The sequence below is a fragment of the Acanthochromis polyacanthus genome, chromosome 3, assembly GCF_021347895.1.
Source record: "Acanthochromis polyacanthus isolate Apoly-LR-REF ecotype Palm Island chromosome 3, KAUST_Apoly_ChrSc, whole genome shotgun sequence".
NCBI lineage: Eukaryota > Metazoa > Chordata > Actinopteri > Pomacentridae > Acanthochromis > Acanthochromis polyacanthus.
This window is the reverse complement of record NC_067115.1, coordinates 24,614,226-24,637,257: the sequence shown is the minus strand read 5'-3', so window position 1 is coordinate 24,637,257 and position 23,032 is coordinate 24,614,226. Positions and strand designations below refer to the sequence as shown.

The 23,032-nt window shown below is 41.7% G+C and overlaps 1 protein-coding gene across 4 annotated transcripts in view; it reads right to left on the bottom strand.

Annotated features, from left to right (window-relative positions):
• fam184b (family with sequence similarity 184 member B) overlaps window positions 1-23,032 on the bottom strand; it is a 31,423-nt gene that overhangs the window by 6,966 nt on the left and 1,425 nt on the right. Inside the window, exons 2-16 of one of the 4 annotated variants that reach the window (XM_051945377.1) lie at window positions 17,010-17,198; window positions 14,290-14,961; window positions 12,495-12,630; window positions 12,026-12,177; window positions 11,395-11,940; window positions 9,430-9,537; window positions 9,044-9,342; window positions 8,076-8,220; window positions 5,681-5,800; window positions 5,329-5,461; window positions 4,915-5,045; window positions 4,483-4,598; window positions 1,839-1,922; window positions 998-1,354; window positions 759-885 (exon numbers count right to left, since the gene is read on the bottom strand). In XM_051945377.1, the coding sequence (XP_051801337.1) occupies window positions 759-885; window positions 998-1,354; window positions 1,839-1,922; window positions 4,483-4,598; window positions 4,915-5,045; window positions 5,329-5,461; window positions 5,681-5,800; window positions 8,076-8,220; window positions 9,044-9,342; window positions 9,430-9,537; window positions 11,395-11,940; window positions 12,026-12,177; window positions 12,495-12,630; window positions 14,290-14,961; window positions 17,010-17,198 (3,315 nt within the window). The remainder of the gene's footprint in view (window positions 1-758; window positions 886-997; window positions 1,355-1,838; window positions 1,923-4,482; window positions 4,599-4,914; window positions 5,046-5,328; window positions 5,462-5,680; window positions 5,801-8,075; window positions 8,221-9,043; window positions 9,343-9,429; window positions 9,538-11,394; window positions 11,941-12,025; window positions 12,178-12,494; window positions 12,631-14,289; window positions 14,962-17,009; window positions 17,199-23,032) is intronic. The other 3 variants (XM_051945378.1, XM_051945379.1, XM_022206888.2) reach the window with 3 other exon arrangements.

Here is a 23,032-nt window from a genome sequence, read left to right as displayed (position 1 = left end):
TCCAGATTTACCCTGTTCCAAAGTGATGGGGGCATCAGGGTAAGAAGAGAGGCAGATGAAGTGATGACCTCATCATGGCTAGTGCCTACAAGTCTGTGGGGGTTAGGGTTGTGATCTCGGGTTGGTCAGGTTCAGCAACGTTATGTTCCCAAAGAATGAGGTCAGCTGACTACCTGAATATACTGAATGACCAGGTCTTTACATCAATGGAGTTTTTCTTCCCTGATGACATGGACAAGTTCCAAGATGGCGATGCCAGGATTCATGGCGTTCACATTGAGAATGAGTGGATCAGGGAGAATGAGACATCATTTTCACACATGGATTTTCCTCCACAGAGTCCAGACCTCAGCCCCACTGAGAATCTTTGGGATTTTCTAGAGAAGACTTTGTCCAACACTCCCATCATCAATATAAGATCTTGGTAGAAAACTAATGCAACTCTGGACAGAAATAAATGCGGTGACATTGCAGAAGCTTATCGAAACAATGCCAAGACAAATGTGTGTCGTTCTCAGAGCTAAAGGCGGTCCAATGAAATACTAGACTGTGACTTATTTTTTTGGTCGAGCAGTGGACAAATTTAAAATAGCAGTAACTTTAACTGAAAAACTGCAGTTAATGTCGTGTCTGTAATTTTTACACTTTGCAAAGTCGTCCCACTGACCGGACCGGACCCTCTGACTGGCCGGCTTTGGCCTGCGGGCCGTATGTTTGACACCCCTGGTCTAGAGTGAATACAGACTTTGACTTCTCACCACCAATCTTTTGATGAGCTGGTCTCTCTCCGTCAGTCTCTCCTGGAGTCTCCCCAGCTGCAGATCGTCACACCGAGTCTCCCTCCTCCTGCACCGCTCCTCCCGCTCACGCAATCTGCAGTTAAATCATATACAGAAACACAAAAACTTTCTCACATACCTGCGCTGATGTTCACCCACGGTTCAACCCCAGTACTTTCCCGGTTGGTTGTGTTTCCTCGTGTCTGTCCTCTACTCACTCGTTCTCCAGAGCCACTATTCGAGCCTGCAGGTGAGTCTGAGCGCTGCTGTATTCAGAGACCAGACTCTGCATCTCCTTCTTGTGCTCCCTCCTGATCTCCTCCACCTCCTCCCTCCTCTTCTCCTCCTCCCGCTCCTTCTTCTTCTCCTCGTCCAGCTCCTCTTCCTTTATGTCCTCGTCTTTCCTCTCCTCCCAGTGTTTCTGGGATTCCTCCAGTTTCTCCATTTCCACCCTCAGTTTCTCCACTTCCTCCTTCAGACGTTGTGCTTCTTCTTCCAGCTGGGCGTCTCTCTTCTTCCTCAGCTCTGTGCTTTCCTCTTCTTTCTCTTCGGCCTCTGAATTCTTCTGCACTGACCTGGGAAGGACAAACATATACAAGGGAAGGACTGAAATAATGGTCATGGCCTCTTTGATCCAATAAAACAGTTATGATAAGTTGGTCTACTAGACCAGACATCGGGGATCCTGTAAATGACAGGATCCATTAAGCCTTGCTGATTTCCATTGCTTACTGCTATACTAGATCTAATTTCTGTGTAGTATCTATTGTAGCAGCTGTGGTTTTCACACAAACCACTACACAATAATGCGGAAAATCACAAATATACTCAAAAGAAGTGCACTTGAACATATTTTGTCACTTTATTTTATGCTGCCTAAGTGTAAAAAACCCTTTACAGGTTTAAAAAGACTCTGTTTGCATATGCAATAAATCTAAATCTATTTTTCAGTACAATAGCATGTAGTAATCAGACAACAATACAACTCAGGCCACGATGTCCGTCACCATGTTGACATTCAGAACCGTGAGCGCTCAGTAGTAAGCATTATATTATTACCTGCTGGTGGTGTTTTCATCTTGTGAGTCTGTGTGTGTGTGTCGTGGCGGGTTTGAATGCTTTGGCGGCTGTTTTTCTGGATATCTGTGGACAGATTTTGTCAACATTTTGTCACAACCACGCAGGATGCCGTCAGAAAAACCATACAAGTGTGTAGCTAAGATGAAAAATAAAGTGCAAAAATGGTTCGATCCACAGTGAGTAATGATGTGAGAATGGAGAAACGAGTGCTGGGCTGGAATGACCGTTGTTGTGTTTGGCGTGATTCGACCACAAGTTACTGCACAGCGTTCATGTGTCAGGACTGTAATTACGCAACCTTCATGTTCTCAGCTACGCATCTGTAAAATTTCAGAACTGTACCTTGTACAGCCGCAGTATCATGTTGGCAAAATCTGTCCATAAAAACACAGACACACACTACCGTTGAAGAGTTTGGGGTCACCCAGCCGGGAACACTTTTATTTGTGTGTTAACATAATTGTACAAGAGTTTTCTAATCATCAGTTAGCCTTTCAACACCATTAGCTAACACAATGTAGCATTAGAACACAGGTATGTTCTAATGCTACTGGAAATGTTCCTCTGTACCCCTATGTAGATATTCTATTAAAAATCAGCTGTTTCCAGCTAGAATAGTCATTTACCACATTAACACTGTCTAGACTGAATTTATGATTAATTTATCTTCATTGAAAAAAGCTGCTTTTCTTTCAAAAATAAGGACATTTCTAAGTGACCCCAAACTTTTCAACAGTAGTGTCCAAACACCTGCAACAGCTTTAATGTCACTTAAGAAAAATTAATCCAAATCTTTTACAGTGGTCTTGTACTAAAAAAAAGTCTGTAAAATTACAAACCTTACTTGTAAATAAATAACCCAACAGTCATTTTAAATATTACAGCTAATAGTGAAAAATTATATTTCTTTCTATTTTTTATTCACAGAAAATATCCTATGTTACACAGTTTTTTTTCTTTCTTTTATTACGTATATATTTACGTGAAGTGACCAAATTGTCTGTAATTACATATTCAGAACCATCAATTTACAGCTTTTCCTCTGGGGAGTCTGTGTTGTCACCACACACTTCCTGCTTGAGATTTAATGTCTACTTATATTTTTACACTTTGTTCCCTGTAATATTTACTGAACATGCTTATAAAACTCTTATTTATGAACACTCCTGTGTTGGTGTTCTATTTAAGTTGCAGCCAACAATCTGGCCATAACACAGAGGAATGCCGTTCCTCCTAAGAGGCTCTGCAGAATGATTAGCGAATAATTTTTCATCTGAATAAATGAAACTGAAGTGTTTTCAAATCAAATCCGAAATAAGACTGTTAATTGAACATTTTGTGCATGAATTGTTGATAGAAGTGTTTACTGACTGTAGTAATTCATGCCAAATGTTTAAAATAGAACTATTTCACTGCGGAACTTTTGGGTCTGTCGGTTTATTAAAAGGTGCTTTATGACGATCATTGAGGAAAAGTCTGTAAAATAACAGCATTTTTCCATAAACATACAATGAAAATGTTGTTGTTTTTGGACTTTATTAGAATATTTTCTCTGTTTTTAGTTTTTTTCTAAAGTGGATAAACATCTGCCAAATTTCCTTTGTGGTAGTTTCTGCTAAGGTAGGTGTCCACATTTTGTCAGAGTGATGCAGACAGACTCACAACATGAGAACAACACCAGCTGTGCTATCGCAGCTTCACGCGGTTTTTGTCAGCATGTGCTGTCTTGTTTTCCCCCCTAAATGTCTCAAAGAGGAAATTTGGGAAATTTGCCGTCTTGCTGCGCGTCAGATAAGAGGAGACGGTTACTTTAACTTAACATAAAAACAGTTACCAGGGAGACGCAGCTGGCTGAGCTGCACCCAAAGTAGAAAACATAGCGACCAGCTCACTAATTACCACTCTAGGTTTAATTCACTCACTGTTGTTTCATTACCTTCAGATAAAACCAGCTGTGTTGCCCGTTTGTAGTCTTTATTTTATGCTAAGCTAACTGGTGATCTTTATTTTAAGTTACTGCTTCTGTATTCACTGAAACTGCTTCTCTTTATCTTGTATGGTAGCTCCACATAGCACGCAGTAATTCTTTGTGTTTTTAACTTTAAATTTGAATACACTACTGTGCAAAAGTTTGTGAGTCAATATATAATTCAGGAACTTTTGAAGTCCATAGGATATATCTTGCATACATTTTTATTAACAGTAAAAAAAACCAACGTTTTTTTTATGTTCATTATGATCATGTCTTTAGAAATTCCATAATTCCAATCACTTATTAATAAAAAACGACTGGATAGGAATAAAATGTCAACTAAATAACCACCCAAATTTAATAAGATATTCTATTAAAAATCAGACATTTCCAGCTAGAATAGTCATTTACCACAATAACAATGTCTAGACTGTATTTCTGATTCATTTAATGTTATCTAAACTGATTTTCTTTCAAAAATGAGGACATTTCTAAGTGACCCCAAACTTTCAAACAGTAGTGTATGTCCTGTATTTTTATCACTATTTTCTAACATTTATCAACCAAAATGACAGCAGATCAATCAAAAATGAAAATAATCGATAGCGGCAGCCCTGAAAGGTGGCATAAAAACAGGTTAAATCTCCTTACCGTTCCTTTAACTGCTTCTTTAGTGCTGCGTTTTCCCTCTGCAGCTCCAGCATGGCACAGCGGCTCTCGTCCAGCTGTCGCTCAAACACCTGATACTGGTTCTGCTGCTTCAGATCCTTCACGTCCACAGAAACACAGTAGACACATGCTGTGAATCTGCATCACGGTGGAGTTTCAGAAGTTATTTTTTTAAAAATGGTTCGTTCTGCTACGTGCAGTAATGTGCTGCGCTGGCTTAATCCCACAGACACAGAGGATTTTATTCATGAGGCGGATAATGGTATCACTTCTGAAACTGCTGTGATTTGCTTGAGTGTGCACACAGAGGCAGATTACACCAGCGAGTTACAGGCCCCCCCACTCCCCGACACACAGATAAAGAGACTGTTTGTGTGACACATTCTGCACGGTGTGTGTGTGTGTTTGTGTCACCTGTTGCAGAGCCATCATCTGTGTGTGCGCCTGTAGCTGGGCCTGCAGGTCTTCTATCTGCTGCATGTGTCTCTGGGTCATCTGCCGGCTCCACTCCGTGTGCTGCTGGGTCAACTCTGCACGCTGCTTATCTGCAAAAAATAAAAAGCCATACAGAAAACAAAATCAATTTGGCCCACTGTTACAGGCACCCTTCTTGCTGTTGCCATGGTGAAGGGTATCCATGGCAATAGCAACTTCACTGTTGAATTTTAAATCTCGATGTGTGCGTGTCTCCGTGTGTGTGCGCTCGGTTTTTTTGTTCGTGCGGCTGTGTTGACGCCCGCTTATGCTAATGCCTGTTGTGTGTTTATGTGTGTGTGTGTGTTTATGTGTGTGTGTGTGTGTGTGTGTGTGTGTGTGTGTGTGTGTTACCGAGCTCCAGGTGGTGCATTGTCTGAAGTCTGTTCCTCTCAGACAGCAGATCTTCTTTTGCCTGTCTCTCTAAGGCTTGCAGCGCCATGGCGTGACTGTGTCTCTCCTCAGCTGAAGACTGGGTTTGGGGCTCCTACAACACATTAACACACTTTTTTTTATTTTTTTACATTTTACATCTTTAAACCCACAAAATCCCGTCTATACAGCGCTTTAACGTGTAAATGTGCACTCATAGAAAAACATTGTGTTGCCTCTTCACTGCAACACTTTCAAAGCTGCTAAATTATTCATCACAGGGAAAATCTATAAAAGAGTGCACGTAAGATTTTTTTCTAAAATGCGTGAGTACCTGCAGCAAATCCCTCAGTTTCTTGTTTATCTCCTTGGTGTCTTGCACCTCCTTCCTCAACCTCTCGATTTCGGGGTTGCCGTGGCAATCATCTCCCTGTCCCGCCTTCTTTTTCTCCGCCTGCATTTGTGAGAAATCATGAGTTTTTTTTTTTTTTAAGGCTCTTTGTGCTGTAATCCTGAGATGATGAATTTGCAGCAAGAATGGAATGAAGATGCCGCTTTTGTTTGAGGGTTTGCGGACTCAGACAGCTCTCCTAAAATAAATAAGAAAACACAGACTTCAGTATGTGCTCAACGCTGGCTTATGGAACTAATTAAAAGAGCGCTCCAGCAATTTAGCACTGCACTTCCACAAAGTCTTTTCGGTTGTTCCACTTTAGTATCCGCAATGGGTCCAAAAACCAGCTCCAACAGTTGCACTCGACATAATCTTCTTGCCTCGTAAACGCCCACATCTTTGTTTGGAAATATGTTTCTAGCTGTTGGTCGGTCAAAACAAGACATTTGTTGATGCCTTCTTGACAACAGTTTATAATATAATTAGTATATTTCGCAGTATTTTGACAACTACAGCAGTTCCGTTAAACGCTGTGTGGCTCCATGTTACTCTGAGAGTATGACAGTCGTGCTGGTTTTCTGCTCTGTGTAAGTCAATTAGCCTTCTCTTTTAAATGTGTTTGCTAGATAAGCTTCAGAACAAAACACAGGAACTATAGATGGCGACGGCAAAAAACTCAGTTTCCTGACGAGTTCAACCCATAGACAAACATAGAAACGGCACCCATCAACCAGATCCACCCTCCCACACGTCCTACGTACGGAATTCACTTTCCTGAGTGACAGATGAGAAGAGAGAGGAAATAAAATGGGGTTAGAGAGAGGCGTTGAACAGCTTAGAAGTCTCGTCAAGTCAAGCGAGTTAATGTAGGAGAGAAAAAGGTCCCAGGTTCTGTGAGATCTTTTGACAGATCTTTCGACTGTGAGCTTGATTCCTCTCAAAGTGGAGAAAAAAGATTCAATCTTTTAACCAAGAAGCTGTTTTAGGAGGGTTAGGACTCTTCTGATGTACAATATGTGGCTATGGGTCATTCCAGAATTGGAAGACATTTGGGCTTCAAAATTTTCTTCTTCTCTTTTACAGTTTTCTGCTCCATATTCATCAATAATAGATAATAAACTATCAAAGGCTTGATTGGTTCAGCTTACACATCAATGGTACCATTTTTATTCCATGTTTTACTTGTTGTTTTCTAACCCTGCTCTAATCACAGTAACAGGGTTGCTAATCCATGCTAATATTAGCTTTTTCTCAGCAGTAGAAGCTAGATATTTAGCTAGCTGTTACTGCTGACCAAGAGGACAAACTGACTGATGAAAAAACATAAAAAGAATGTCGTATCCTGATAATATGCATAACAGGGTTGCATGAGGTAGAGTAAGACATTCAAATAAAGGCTGAAAATGTCAAAAATAGAAGAGAGGACATAGCTTTGCTCTACCCATTCTTTTGGAAAACTGTTTGATGATGCTAATTCCACTGTTTCATGTGATTCACTGTTTTCTTCTATCATTTAAAAGGTTTTGCTGACAGGGTTGTTGTTGGACACACGCATAATAATTATTATTTAAAATATTATGTTGATTAAAAAAATGTTCCCACAATTACAAGAGACATCATTGAAAAATAATAATAGCAAAAAAAAGGAGATTTGATTTGGTCATCAGAGTGGTGGGACAAGAGAAAAACTGTATTTTAGGAGGAACTCCCGACTTATTTGATATTTTAAAAAATACTTTCAAACATTCTTTCCGCCTAGTTTTTTTTAGATTTGGTCCTTGGACAAGTAAATTTAAACAGCAAATGCATGTTTTAGTGTTTTGCACATGGATTATTTGAAATTTAATGTGTGGGACATAAGATGTCCTCCAATTCTGTAATGACCCCTATAAAGGCAGCAACAATGTCTTCGGTAAACCTGTGTTCAACTGAGAACACACTAAGGATAGCAGGTAAGAGGCAGGACTTTAAGTAAAAAAGAAAAACGGACATCTAAAAAAGAGTCGAGCATCGAGCAACAGAAAAGTGTAATCTGATGGATCTTGTAAATCACTTTGAAGTGGAGCTGAACTTGAACACTGCGTCTCTCCACCAGGTTTCATCCAGACTGAGCTCCATCTCAAACTTAACTGTGTGACTCCATCCATAATTAGATCAACATGGTCCAAGACTTCATGGTCGCTCTCGAAAAGTCAAATTTTTTTTCAGCTACTCAAGCAGAATATGAATTTAAAAAAGTCAAAACAAAATTGCAATTCAGTCCAGTTCTGTCTCAAAAGTGAAAATCAGCCTTATAAATGTGTTTTTCATGACTTGGTTGATGAATCCGTCTCACCTGTGACTCGCTCAGCTGACCCTGCAGCTCAGATATCTGGCTCTGCAGCTCCTGCTCTCGGTTCTGCCATCTCTGTTCACTCTCAGCGACGGCAGCGTTCATCTCTATCCTGAACTCTGCTCTCAGACGATCTTCACACTCTGCCCTGCAGGCACGCAGCAGAACACGGAGTGAGACGGAGGGTAACCCACATGCAAAATTACTATTTACGTCTTCTCGCTTCACTCTGCTGTTTAATTGCTGCGTGGCGTCTTGTTTTCTTGTGCTTTTACCTCGTGTTGAAAGGACTATTTTTAACTCCAGCATGCAGGGTTGTAACCTGATTATTTCTCACTTTACTGAATAACTTGATTCCATGAAGCACATAAAAGCAAAATCTGGTTTTCATTGCCATATTAGGAGATTAAAAAATAGTTGGCGGCATTTCTGGAGCAGAATCCTGTTTAGCCTTAGCTATCAGGTTTTTATATATCTGTCTTTGAATGGAAAATATGATTCAACTGTAAAGATAAGCGGGGGAGTGGTGCTTTAGATTAATTAAAGGCATTTAAATTACAAGTAACACTAATTATAATCAGTATGCAGTGAGAAATAAGCAGCTAAATATGTAGAACTCTATGAGGCAGGACAGGTCAATGCTAATTTGAAGCGTGTTTAATTTTTGTGATGGCGCTGACACAATTTAATGACTCACTCATACCATTTTAACCGCTGCAACTTATTTCTTGGCATGTTTGTGTTCTGGAAAAAACAGATTTCATTTCAATAAAGCTCACTGAAATTCAACCGGATCTGGAGCTGAAGAAGAGGTTCGCTTGGAGCCACGATTTGAATGATTAGCTCCCCACCTTTGATCTTCCCCAGTGCTCATTTACAGTAAGTGAAGGGCAGAGGGAGATTACAAGCACAGTCAAGACTTTGTAATGTAAGCCTAAGCAAGTCTGGCAGGTCCGTGTTTATCGCGCTACCTGATCCGGTCCTCGGTGTGCCGCTGGCTCTGCTCGAGAAGACTCCTCTCTGTGTTCAGCCGGCTCTGTTCCAGGACTTTCTCCTCCAGGCGATGCTTGTCAGCTCTCAGGGATGCGATCTCTCTCTGCTGTCTGTCTCGCTGCCTCTCCGCCTCCTCCTGAACCCGAGCCAGTCGACTCCGAGCCTGATGGAGCTCCTCTTCCAGACGGGAGCACTGAGGTCCACATGAGGGTGCAGCTTCAGGGGCCACCTTTTCTTTCTTGTCTCTTTGTTGGATCGCCGACTCCAGCCGGCAAACCTGGAGAGCGCACGGTGCAGGAGTTACAGCGGATCTCATAAATGTTTTCATCTGACAAAAACACGCACTCACCGGCTGACTTCTCACCTCATTGGTGGCATCTTTCAGTTTCATCCTCAGCTCATCTGCTTCCTTCTCCATCCCGCTTCGTAGCTCCTCGGCAGCTCGCCTCTCCTCTTCCAAACGCACACACACCTTCAAAGAATATTCATTATCAAAACCATTATTACATTAGCAATTTATCTTCTTTCTAGCACTTAACCCAACCATTCTGTCTATTTCTTATTACCAAACTTAATTAATAATTAGTCATAATGAAGCGCCCATAGTAAGAAGGCTCAAAGGGCAGCCAATTATGTGATAAAATCTCTTTATATTTCTACTTTTACACTGGGAGGGGAAAAAAATATCCATTAATCATGCTCTTTTAGCCCAATCGGTGGGGGGCCAACCCTCCCTCAGGGGGTCACCAGAGAATTAAGTACACCAGAGAATAAAACATTTGTGCTACACACAGTGCTGTTTTTTTCACACATTTGCTTAATCTTTATTTTTTCCTGACAACTATCTTGTAATCTCACCTCTTGGGTTTATTGTATGTGCAGCTGCTAACAAAGTGAGAAAGCCTCGGTTTGTTTCGAGGGTTTACAAGCTGAAAATATTTAAGAATCAATGATTTAGACTAAAGAGAAACCCTGCTGAGGAACAGATGGTGTGTCTGACTCAACTAGTGTGGTAGGGTTAGTTACTGTAGATGGTATGCAGTAGCCTGATGCCTTATATGTCAAATAAAGGAAAACTACTCCACCAAGGAACGCGACGGAGTTATGTGACGATCAGCATACGTTTGTCTGTTTGTCTGTCTGTCTGTTAGCAACATTACTCAAAAATGGACCGACGGATTTGGATGAAATTTTCTGGGAAGGACCAAGTGATTAGATGTTGGCAGTGATGCAGCTTATAGTCTGGAATGATCCACAGATTTGTTAAAGATTTCTGTATCATTGCGCGATAGCGTCACAGTGTCACTGTAACTATGACAGCAACTGAACACTACATCAGCTGCCTGCTGTTGATCACATGATTGCGATCCTACTACAAATCCACCGCTGCGGACTTATCGGGACTTATCTGTCGGAAATGATACGAGGAACAGTTGATTAAATTATGGGGGTGTTTCCGAGTCCCATCAATTTCTGCCACCCGCTACATATTAAAGTCATGCGATGCAGTATCCATACATAACGTACACTTGCATAACACACTCCTGTGCTCAGCGCAAAGTCATTTTGTTTGTGGATACATCTATATTAAATGGCCACTTTCCATAGTGTTGTGATTTCTGATCATCAATAACTAATAAATAAACAAATTCTGTATTTCTAAAAAAAAAAAAAAAGCTGCATTTGTGACAATGCTATACGAGGGAATGAACAGCCTTGGCAGAGGACTGCGCTCTCTGAGTGCTTTTCTTGTTCTTATTAGAATCGTTAAGGTTAGATGGAAAATATTCTGACTGGACAATCCAGTCAGAATGTCGGAAAGTTTTCACAAAAGCACACATTAACTGCATCACAGAGACTCGGAACAGGGAAAGTTTTACTGTCGCAGCTGTGGCATGGGATGAAAGGAAACATTTTTACTGGCAGAAATTTGTCCCCATATCCAAAATAATGACATCCAAAGTCTGCCTGACAGACAAACTCAAATAATTAAGCCTGCAATTATTTGGCTTCCACAGCTGAACAGCAGGATATTTTTTAAAGTGGACATTATAGAGAATCTACATTGTCTTTCGCTACAGGCTCTGTTGTCTTATTTAATCATCTGTCCAGAAAAACATCTCCAATATACTGTGAACAGTCTTGGTTGGGAAACTGTAATAAAACATCCTGGATCACTAAACAATCGTGTATAAATGCAGATTTTACAGTAGACAGGTTGTTGATGTAAATTCTCCAACCTGATATTTACTCTTATGAGATCTGCTGGACATCTAGTGGTGATTTCTAGTTAAACAGAATAAACCCTCCCCCTCACACAGGAGCTGACCTCTTGGTTGGTTTTCTTCTCTGAGCTCAGAGCTTCTTGGACGCTGTTTAGTTCAGCCGCATGTCTCCTCATCACCTCTTCGATCGCCTTCCGCACTTGTTCCTTCAGCCGCTTCCTGTCCTCCTCGGCCTTCTCCACCAGCCTCTTTTTCTCCTCCTCCAGCTTCAGCTGCACGTTCGCTCTCTCTGCCTCGACCTGCTCCATGTTCTTGTCCAACTGGGATCGAACCCGCACCCTCTCGACTTCCAGTTCTTTGCGCAGCCGGTCCACCTCTTCCTCTTTTTCTCTCCTCACACGTTCTCTGACCTCTTCCACTTCTTTGTGCAGCACCTCCTTTTCCTCGTCTCTTTCCTTGCGCATTCTGTTTCTGTCCTTCTCCAGCTGGTCCTTTTCTTGCTCCCTCTCCCTCTGCAGGCTTTCTCTTTCTCTCTCTATCTCCTTCTGCAGCTTGTCCCTTTCGTCGTCGGCATGTTTCTGGATGCGGCGCAGCTCCTCTGTCTGGGCTCTCACCATCTCTGAGCGCAGACTGGACAAGGCCTCAGCATGCTATAAACACACAAACACAGCATGTATATCTGTTTGTGCTCGCTTTATCCACTGCTCTGCATTTCTTGATCTTTCTGTGCGTTACCTGGCGTATCTGCCGGGCGTGGTCACTGTTTCGGCCGCTACTCTGCAGCTCCAGCTCTCTGTTCCTGCTCTGCAGACGGCTCACTTGGCTCCTCAGTTCCTCCATCTCAGCACAAACACAAACCTCACAGCCTCCACGATTCAGCAGCTCCTCTAACACACACGAAATGGACACAAGACGCGAACACAAGACTTATTGTGTATGAAGAAGCAGAATGGACTTCCATCAGACTGATACTGGATGCGGAGGAGCCCAAAACAAAATTTATTCTCATGCAATAAATAAAATTCTGGACCTCTTTTTGCTGACTGGGTGTGATGACACCGTGATGAAACTGTTTGCCTTTGTGGCGGATGAATAATGTGGATTTGTTGCATTCTCTGTATATATTATAACGTCAATGGAAATGCCCGGAGCTCAGCTGAGTTTACTTTCTTCTCGAGGAGACAGTTGGACTGTGAGAAACCACCTGCTCTGCTCTGCAGCTCGTCCTCCTGCAGCAGCAGCCTCTCCTTGGCCACCGCCAGCTCCTCCTCCGCCCGTTTAGCCACGCCCTCGGCCTCCGTCACGCGCCTCCGATCCAGCTCCAGCTCTTCCTCCAGGTCCTGAAGGGGAGCCATAAAGGCCAGGTGGGAGTTTTTAGCATGCAGAGGAGCGTAGAGGGTTGACAGAGAGCACAGGGGAATAGGGAGGAGAGGGGGAAAAAAAAGATAGATGAGGAAGACACAGAAGCCGACGGCAAATTTGACACAGATAAGAAGGACAGGGGAGAAAGAACACAAGTCTGACAAACTGGAGGTGCGATAGAAAAGAATGAGGGATGAAATGTGGTGAGTCAGGGAACTATCTCGGCCAGCTGTGAGCCTTTAATGGTGTGCTGTGAGGGCTTATGTCAGCTCTGTGCCAGCTCTCACAGGGCTGCTTAATGTTCATGCGTGAGGGGGTAATGGTGGTGGTGCAGCGAATCTATCCTGCTCAAACTACTCATTAGCAGATAGTTGGCAGTGGGAATAGCACTCAGGGAGGGCAGCTTGTGGTTAGACAAGCAAGATTCGCCCCTTTTCTCTCTCTCTCTTTCTCTGCTTCTACCTCACTCCCTCCTTTCCCATCAACACAATCATTAGCTGGGTGCTTCAGAGAGTTGCAACATTTCAATTTCCTTTCACCTCCCTTTTCCTCAGCGCTGGGTTCTAATTTTAGGATTTAGAGTCCAATACGAGTTGTTACGAATGCGGTCAATATTTGTGCAATACTGCTGTCACTGAAATAGGAAATGCTCTTTTAACCCTCCTGTTGTCTTCATTTATGGGCACCAAAAAATATTGTTTCTTTCCCTGAAAAAAAAGAAAATCAGAAAAAAATCCCCAAATTTCCAAAACCTTCAGGAAGAAAATTCCAATAATTCCTTAAAAGTTTCCCTTAAAAGTTTTTTTTACAAAAAAATCCCCCAAATTTGGAAAGAAAAGTCTTGTAAATATTTTTCTTTAAAATGAGGAAATAATTTCCCAAAAACATTTTAAAAAAATATCTAGCCCTCGTGTTGTCCTTATCAAAAAACATTGTTGCCTTGTCTGAAGAAAGTCCAAAAATTCAGAAAAAATTTCCCCAAATTTATAAAAATTTGTAAAATCTTCAGGAAGAAAATTCCTGAAAAGTTTATCTCAAAAGTTTTATTTTTTAAATAAAAAATCCCCAAATTTGACAGCGAAATTCACTGGATTTTGGTTGATTTTTCTCTGAATGTTCTTAAACATTTTTTTAATTTGTTTTTTCCACCAAAAAATGTTCAAAAATTTCCTAAAACAATTTTGAAAATGTTCAAGTTTTCACTGTGAAAATATATATATATTTTCCACATTTTTAAAACTTTAAAATGGGTCAATCTGACCGGCAGGATGACAGGAGGGTTAAAGTGATTACATATATATCAGAAATACTTCTAATATTTTCTTTAAGAGCATTCATATAAAAATCAACCAAAATCCAGTGAAATTCGCTGGATTTTGGTTGATTTTTATGTGAATGCTCTTAAAGAAACATTTTTAACATTTCTTTATTTCCACCAAAAAAGTTCAAAGATTTCCCAAAAAATGCTAAAATGTGAACATGAGAAGTTTCACTGTGAAAATGTATTTTTCCCCACATTTTCAAACTTTAAAACAGGTCAGTTTTGACCCGCAGGATGACATGAGGGTTAAGATGCATTTTTTCCTGTTTGAATTTTTTGTACAACGTTCCCACCCATGTTCACTGTCTTTGTGTACCTGGATCCGCTCCTGCAGCTTCACCGTGCTCCTCTTGCTCTCAGCCAGCCTCTCCAGGTGACCTTCCACCTCTGCTTCAGCCCTCTTCACTCTTTCTCGTAGCGCGCTGTGCATCCCTTTCTTCTCCTCCTCCTCCCTCTCCTCCCACCTCTGCCGCTCCTCCCTCCACTCGGCCTCGATCTTCTTCCTCATCTCCTCTTTCTCCTCGTTCAGGTCGTTCACCTTCTGCTCCCACTGCTCCCGCTCTTCTTTCACCGCTCGCCTCTTCTCCTCGTCCGCTCGGTCCCTGTCCTCCTTCAGCGCCTTCAGCTCCTCCGAAAGGGCTTTAACTCTCTCCAAGTCCTCGCGCTGCTCTGACTGTCTCTCTTCCTCCTCTTTCTTCTTCTCCTCGTCTTCTCTTTGTCTCTCTTCTTTCCTTATTTTCTCCTCATCGGCTGATTTCTGTAGTTCCTCGCATTTGGCTTCCAGCTCCTGGATCTGCTCCCTGGCCTTCTCCAGTTCTTCGCTCAGGGACTCGCTCTCCTCCTGGGCAGCGCTGGCCTGGGCCTTGGCCTGCTGGAGCTCCCCCTCTGCAGCCTTCAGCTTCTCCTCAAACTCTTTTCTCAGCTCCGCTTCGGTTTCGCGCTCCCTCTCCTCCGCCTGGATGCGGAAGATCTCAAAGTCTGCCTGCACCTGGAGGCACAGAGGATGAAAGGATGAACTGCACATTGCACTTACATACACAGGAGTGCAAGTGTGAAAACTCACACTTTTATTCATGTGCTAACATAACTGCAGAAGGGTTTTCTAATCATCAATTAGCTTTCAACACCATTAGCTAACACAATGTAGCATTAGAACACAGGAGTGATGGCTGCTGGAAATGTTCCTCTGTACCTCTATGTAGATATTCCATTAAAAATCAGAGATTTCCAGCTAGAATAGTCATTTACCACATTAATAATGTCTAGACTGGATTTATCCTCATTGAAAAACTGCTTTTCTTTCAAAAATAAGGACATTTCTAAGTGACCTTAAACTTTAAATGGTAGTTTAGAAGCGCGCTGCCTACTGAGTATGCATGCTTAGCAGTGAGAAATGCACCCTTTACCTTAAAAAGCGCCCAATTTATTTCAGGCGGCGACTCAAAGGAATGATATTTTTTCCTCAGAAACAGTCATTTCTGTCATCACTCATCCATACTACAAATATCCTGTACTTCATCCTCCTGAAGGTGTTTGTAGAGATCTAGAAGCTGCACAGAGCAGTGGGCAGTGTGCATACAAAGCATTTAAAAAATACCATATCTGTGGTCATAAAGGCCAGTTACTTACAATGTTGTGACATTTAAACAATATTCAGTATGTGCCAAAACATCATCAGTCTATACTGTTCAGATCAGGCAGGTTTGAGCCATAAATTTCTTTTTATCTGGCTTTTTTGCCCCAGAAGTACCCAGGATTCAGAAGTAAGCTATAATATGAAGAGGGTTACACTGAAAACCAAACACAAAGACAGAGACTTTCTCAGGTATTTTGTAGTTACAGTGAAACTATGACATCTTGCAAAATAGGCTCATTGTCTGAGGATTATTTAAACCTTTATTCTCCATATATGTTGGACTGCATAGTAAGACATGCCACATTTTTATATTCTCAGCCGACCTGCTCAACACTGACTACAAGACTGTAGTTTAACAAAAAATATTGTGTTATTTACAGGATTTAACCTTCATTTGAGCGTTTTGTTAGTACTTTTACTTGAGTAAAGGATTTGAACACATTAACAAATACATTAATAAACGCTTATAGTTACATATTATTACTTGTTTTTATGCTGCTTATAAATGCTAAACATGAAGCTTTAAAGTAAAATGTTCCCATGTTCTAACATTTGCATTCTCAGATGAACTTTTGCTGTTGATACTTACATAGTTTTACTAAAGTGGAACCTTCATTTGTAGTGGAGTATGTTATTAATACTTGTACTTAAGTAAAGGATTTGAATACATGAATAAATACATTAATAAACACTTACAGTTACATATTATTACTTGTTTATATGCTGCCTATGAATGCTAAACAGGAAGCTGTAAAGCAAAATGTTCCCATGTTTTAACATTTGCATTCTTCTAGTGTTTGCATCAGTGAAATTCATCTACTCTCATAATATCTGACAATATGTTTGTCCCACTATTAATGTTGTCATTCTTTTTCCAGGTTGTGCTGTAAGGCACTATGATTGTCTTCGCACCTCTGGTCACCAAAAATACAAAAGCTATCAGACTGCAATCATCTGTATCCACAACCAAACTCATGAAGTTCACTTGTTGAATTCATGCATTTGCTGTTAGTTACGTTCTTGTTACAGAAACGTACGACAGGCAACAGATAAACCACACAGATGAGCGAAACGTTTCAGAATAAAAGTTTAAGGTACGTGTACATTTTTTATGTCTGTAGATGCTACGATGCATTTTTGTTCCCATAGATCTCATAAGAAAGTCATGCGGGTATTTATGATTCATGCTGATGCTTTATTGTGCTGCATGAGGGATAAATTATTAAGTCGGGCTATCTGAAATGGTTTGGCTGTTACAGGTCACATTTGGGGCAGGTTTGATTTGCTGCTCCTGCTGGGAGTTTACACGTTAAATTACAGCGATACAACATGCCCTTGAACAGCGTGGATGGGAGGGTAACAGTGCATCCACACACACACACACACACACACACACACACCTGGGCGCCGACTCTCTGCTGCTCATCCAGAGACTCCTGCAGCTCCAGGAGGCGAGTCCGTAGCGCCGAGCCCTCCCCTTCGTGACACGTCTCCATCAGGATGCGGTGGAGCTCGTCGTGGTGGGCGTGGCTCAAGGCCTGCAGCGCCGCCTCCTGCTCCTCGTTCCTCATGTTCAGAGAATAAATCACCTGGGGAGCAAACGGGCAAAGATTGAACAGCTGTGATTTAACAACAGTGTCCTTGCTTTCAGGAATACAAAATCGCGCTTCACCCTTGCAGCTAAACGGGAACAAATTACCGCTGATGGGGCTTTCATAATTCCTTTTGTTCATCGCTCTGTCTTTTGTTCCTAATCAGGCTGTTCATTGCTTAGTTTGTTGTTATTGTGATTTTTTTATTAAATAGCTGTCAAGCTGTGTTTTATGGTTCTGCATCCCAAAGGTCAAGTGATACAGAAAAAATGTTTTTGTGCAGCATTTTACCCATTTTAGAACTAACTGTAGACTCATTTTGAGCTGAAACGGTGAATTACTGTTGAATTTAGGATGATACTAAAAGAGGGGATTTTAAAAATGATTCAAATTGGACCTATAAGCCTTCTTCTTTAACTGCATATTTGGTGTTAGACTGTTTTTCCATTTTTCTTTTATGTGACTGACAGAATTTTATTTCTATATTATTGTTTGGTGATAATTTTTCAGTTGTACGTTTTTTTTAGAACAACAAAAAAAAATCTCACATTGAATTTCAGCAGACCTGAATACAGTCTACATCCCCATGGATTTAGATAATTCACTGCATGTTTTGTTTTTTTCCAGTTCTGCCTTTGTTTAACAGAGGTACATCACAACAGCAGCCAATACCAATACTAGTGCACACACATTATGGAGTCAATATTTTGAGCTGGCAGCTTTACAATAACAAACATTAAACTGACTCTGATGTGCAAACACAACAACACACAGAGGTTAAACAGCAACACGGACATGTCTGTGTGCTGTAACCGAAGACCTGTGAGCCATTACAGTCCTGCTTTATGGAGTGATACATGCCAACATGGGCGCTGCGCCTCTCCAACATTCCCATATAGAGTCTGACAAATGAAATATGGCCTGTTTCACCCCACTATTCACTTCAACCTCTACTCCACGTCGCTTGTGTCATCATCTGCTCCTGGTGACCCTGACGTCTCACTTACTCGCTGGCAGAAGTGTATGTGTGTGTGTGTGTGTGTGTGTGCGCGCGTGCATGGGTGTACGCAGGAGACACATGGGCTCATATTTTACCCAGACGCCTCTCTGTCTGCAGCACACAGCTGGTACAGCACTGCCGGACATTCCCTCTATATATATGTGTGTGTGTGTGTCTTCCAGATACTCTTCCTGGTCGACCTCCAATAATCTATGATGCATTTCTTTTAATCCAGCTCCTGATATCGGTGTCGGATTTGACCTCTCCCCAAACCCTGTCACTCAAACCCTGGAACGGTATGTCATCCTGGCTATTCAATCACGTCACCGTGCACGAACTTTGGCTCTCGAACTATGACTCATGACTCAGAGGAATGAAGGGGACTCAGAAAGGAGGGCAGGCTCCGAGGAGAGAGCGCTGTGCTGTTCTTGGTCACCCGCTTTGGCGGTTTAAATGAGACCAGGGCAGGAAATATAGCAAGAGAGAAGGAAAGACAAGGTGATTTTCCAGTGGAATGGCTGGTTCTCATCCTGATATACAGTGAAGTACACTATATGACAATAATATGATTGATTGATTTCTTTGTTTTTGTGTCATGCACACATGGGTTTACAAGACACAAATATACCAGCATTGCAGCAATACATCCAAAACACACATTATTCTGCTGCTCAGTTCTCAAACACAATATGTTGCATTTTTTTGCTGGCAAAGAAATTCTGCCATGAAAAAGGTTCCCCTGCTAAAACACAGCTCAAGTTTTTTATGGTCATCCAACCAGAAGAAATCAAAATAAACAGCGGCCATCTTCCTGAAAAGTACCTCCCTGATATCTTCATGTACAGGACAGTAAAACATAAAATGAACTTCATTCTAAACTTTGCTTAAATTAGGAAACAAAGTCTGTCCTTCTCTGGAGTAGCATTAAACCTCCCAGTCTCTCAGACTAATGGTAATGTTCCTGAGCGTAACTGTGCACAATAGACAGGTACACACTTCTGTGATTGTGGAACATCTCAATCCAAGACTGTATTCATTAATATGCTGCTGAAAGAGCCTGCACTCTTCTGGGAAGGCTTTCCGCAAGATTCTGGAAACTGGCTGCAGGGAATTGTCCTCCTTCAGCTGCAAAAGCATTAGTGAGGTCAGCCAGTGATGCTGGCTGATACGGCCTGGCTGCAGTCTGCATTGCAATTTTTCCACAAACATGCTGGATGGTGCTGACGTCAGTTCTTCCACACCAAACTCGGAAGATCATTTCTCGCACTGGATATTGTCCCTTTGGAAGATGAAAGATGCTTCTCAAGACACAAAGTTGAAGACAAATTGTTGTCTAAACTACAGATGCAGCCTAAAGAGATCCATTATAAATTATACTAAGGAACAAAAAAGCACAGAAAGCCTTCAAGACATGGTTTTTAATTGAATAGCTGACAGCTAATTGATTGTTCGTTGCAGCTCTACCTAAAAGATGAAAACCTTCAAAGTGTTTCTCAACCTCGCTTTTTCTCTTCTGTAATACTGGATGGCTTCACCTTTTCATTCCACTGAAAATTATTCAAATGACCAGAGCTAAGAAGATAAAACTATAAATCCAAGCTCATTGGCATAAAGTCAGAGCAGAGCAGCTATCATTGTTTTATCTTAACGAGTCACAAGTCATAAAGGTGAGAGACCGCTGATCTAAATCTCTTTCAAATGTTTTATCTCCATCATAAAGATCAAACATATCTTTACACTTTCTCTGTAGAATTTAAATAAAGTATAACTTCTCAAAGAATAAATAACACACAGTAAAAATGCACTCCTGTTCAATTTCATGCATTCAGAGTTTTTTGCTGCTACATTAAATTTAAAGTATGTTAAATTATCTATCTTCTGTAAATATACCGGTGTTGCGCTTTGTTTTAGCATTTAACATGAATTCTAAATCTTTACTTTCGGCAACAGAAGCTGCTGTTTAGCAAAAAGCAATATTGGTTCACGCTAAGGTTGAGGAGAGCATTAATGATGTCTATCAGCCAGTTCTCTAATTTTGCACCACTTACAGTTGTGAGGAAAAGGCTGGACATCGCTGTAAAAGCCTTAATGTTTATTACATCTGTGACGCCTTTATTTTACAGCGCCACTGCAATAACTTAGGATTAGAGGCAGTTTCACACTTTGATGTAGCTTTTGGGGCGTAAATCTGAAGACATTTGGCATGGCAGCTTGGCCAGAGAAGTGACGAGAGCCCCTTGATACTGTAAATCCTGACTCGAGATCCCCATATTGATCCTGCCAGTCGATAATGTTATTCATGTAGCCTCGTGAGCCGGTGCCTGTGCTTATTGACAATAACTTCATAGTCAGCAAAGCATGAAATTAATATTCTGTCTTCGGTGTAAAGGAGAGCAGAGACAGGGCAGTTGAAGTGTGAGTGAGATGTAGACTGACTAGTTGAGGAGAGGTTGAGCAAAAGAGACAAAGTGTGAACAGACTTTGTCTTGACATCAGCTCCCCAACCAACCAACCAACCAACCAACCAACCAACCAACCAACCAACCAACCAACCAACCAACCAACCAACCAACCAACCAACCAACCAACCAACCAACCAACCAAAGATCTCAGATTTGAACTCATCAGACCAAAGCACAGATTTCCACTGGTCTACTGTCCATTCTTTGTGTTTCTTGGCCCAAACAAATCTCTACTGCTTGTTGCTTTTACTTAGTAGTGGTTTCTTAGCAGGTATTAGCATAAAGGCCTGATTCATGCAGTCTCCTCTGAACAGTTGATGTAGAGATGTGTCTGCCATTAGAACTCTGTGTGGCATTTATCTGGGCTCTAATCTGAGGTCCTGTTAACTTGTGATTCCTGAAGCTAGTGACTTGGATGAACTTATCCTCAGCAGCAGAGGTGACTCTTAGCTTCCTTTCCTGGGGCGGTCCTCGTGTGAGCCAGTTTTGTGTGAGTACAACAGAAAGTCCAAATTGTCTGATTTTGACTTCTTAAAATTGAATATTTTTTCTGTTGTCTTGCCTTCTCTGTGACAGTAAACTGACAGTCTTTGGGTTGTGGACAAAATAGGACATTTGAAGCCATCGTCTTGGGTTTTGGGAAACACAGTTTGACATTTTACACAATTTTTACCATTTAATAGATCAGGAAAGTCCATCCATCCATTATCTATGTACCACTTAATGGTTGACTTGATGGTTTTTGTGACTGCACTTGGGAATACATTCAGAGTTTTTGCAATTTTCCAGACTGACTGACCTTCAGTTCTGATGGACTGTTGTTTCTCTTTACTTAGCTGATTGGTTCTTGTCATAATATGGATTCTAACAGTTGTCAAACAGGGCTGTCAACTGTGTACCAACCTGACTTCTGCGCAACACAACTGATGGTCCCAACCCCATTAAGAAGGCAAGAAATTCCACAAATTAACCTCGAAAAGCCGTACCTGTGAAGTGAAAGCCATTTCCGGTGACTACCTAATGAAGCTCATTGAGAGACGGCTGAGGGTTTGCAAAGCAGTAATCAAAGCGATGTGTGGCTACTTTGAGGAATCTAAAATCTAAAAGATATTTAGAGTTATTTCACACTTGTCTGTTTGCTACATAATTCTATATATCTTGCTTCATAGTTTTGATGTCTTCAGTGAGAATCTACAATGCAGAAGGTAGTAAAAATAAATAAACATTGAATGAGAAGGTGTGTCCAAATCTTTGACTGGTGGTGTACATACACATGCACATACCGCCACACATATCAGAGGCTGTTGGATGTTCTTTAAACACTATGACAGTGTAAGTGCAGGAAACCCACAGACAGGATTGGAGCTTCCAGTCAAAAGTGTGGGTGCATATGTGCACATTGGCTTCAATATGCTGCTGTTGATCTCCATGAGTCATGTCAAGAGACTCTTCTTCTATCTGTGCTCATGTGGGCGTGTGCATGTTTGTTCACGCAGCAAGCTTATGTGAACATTCACAACAGCTGGCCCGATATGGTCAGCTCTCGCTTTCTTCCCATTGGCTTGTTCCGCCGTGTAAACACACTCCGACGTGCTGCTGGTTTATCTTTAGCAGCGTCCATTCACTCAGAGCAGACCACTCTCTGACGGGGAGGGAGGTGATGGAGGGGGAGGAAGGGTGAGGAGAGGGATTTGTGTAAGTCAAGCAGAAGTGAGGATGGGACAGCCAGACGTGAGGAGGTGTGCTGAGTGCATGTGTGTGTGAATAGGGGTTATTAAATATATAAGGTTTCCACAGCTGACCCATTTCCCACTTCCTCTGCTCTCCTCAGCTGCCCCAAAACATTCAAATAAACCATGTGTCACATGCGCAGCGTCCCAAAGCTACAGAGGAAATGCTTACACCAAATATCAGCCTTGATGATTCTTGTATTTCAACAGAGCTGCTGCAGGGTTTCGGATTTATATCCTGCGGTCACTGAAGAGCTAAAGCGGGCTGGCATGGCGTGCATAAAGTTTCACGAGCCCATGAGCTTCACAGGAGGAACACCAGGATGGAAACAGTGGAGGAGGACATGAGAGACAGAAGGACAGTTCCTTAACAAGCACAGACACAAGTGCTGACCACTCGTCTGTGTCATCTCTGTGTGAGCACGAGAGGAAGTCTTTTCTTTTTAAATAGCAAACACAAACACAGATGCAGCATGTTTAGAGCACTGTACACATGTATTTGTGGACTTGCAGGCTGCACAGAGGTGCACCCATGAGGGAGGATGGGAAGTGCACAGTCATCAGTAATTGTCATAGCTCAACAAGCGACGGGTCATGCCCTGCCTCTGTAAGCATTATTGTGGAGCACAGAGAGGGAGA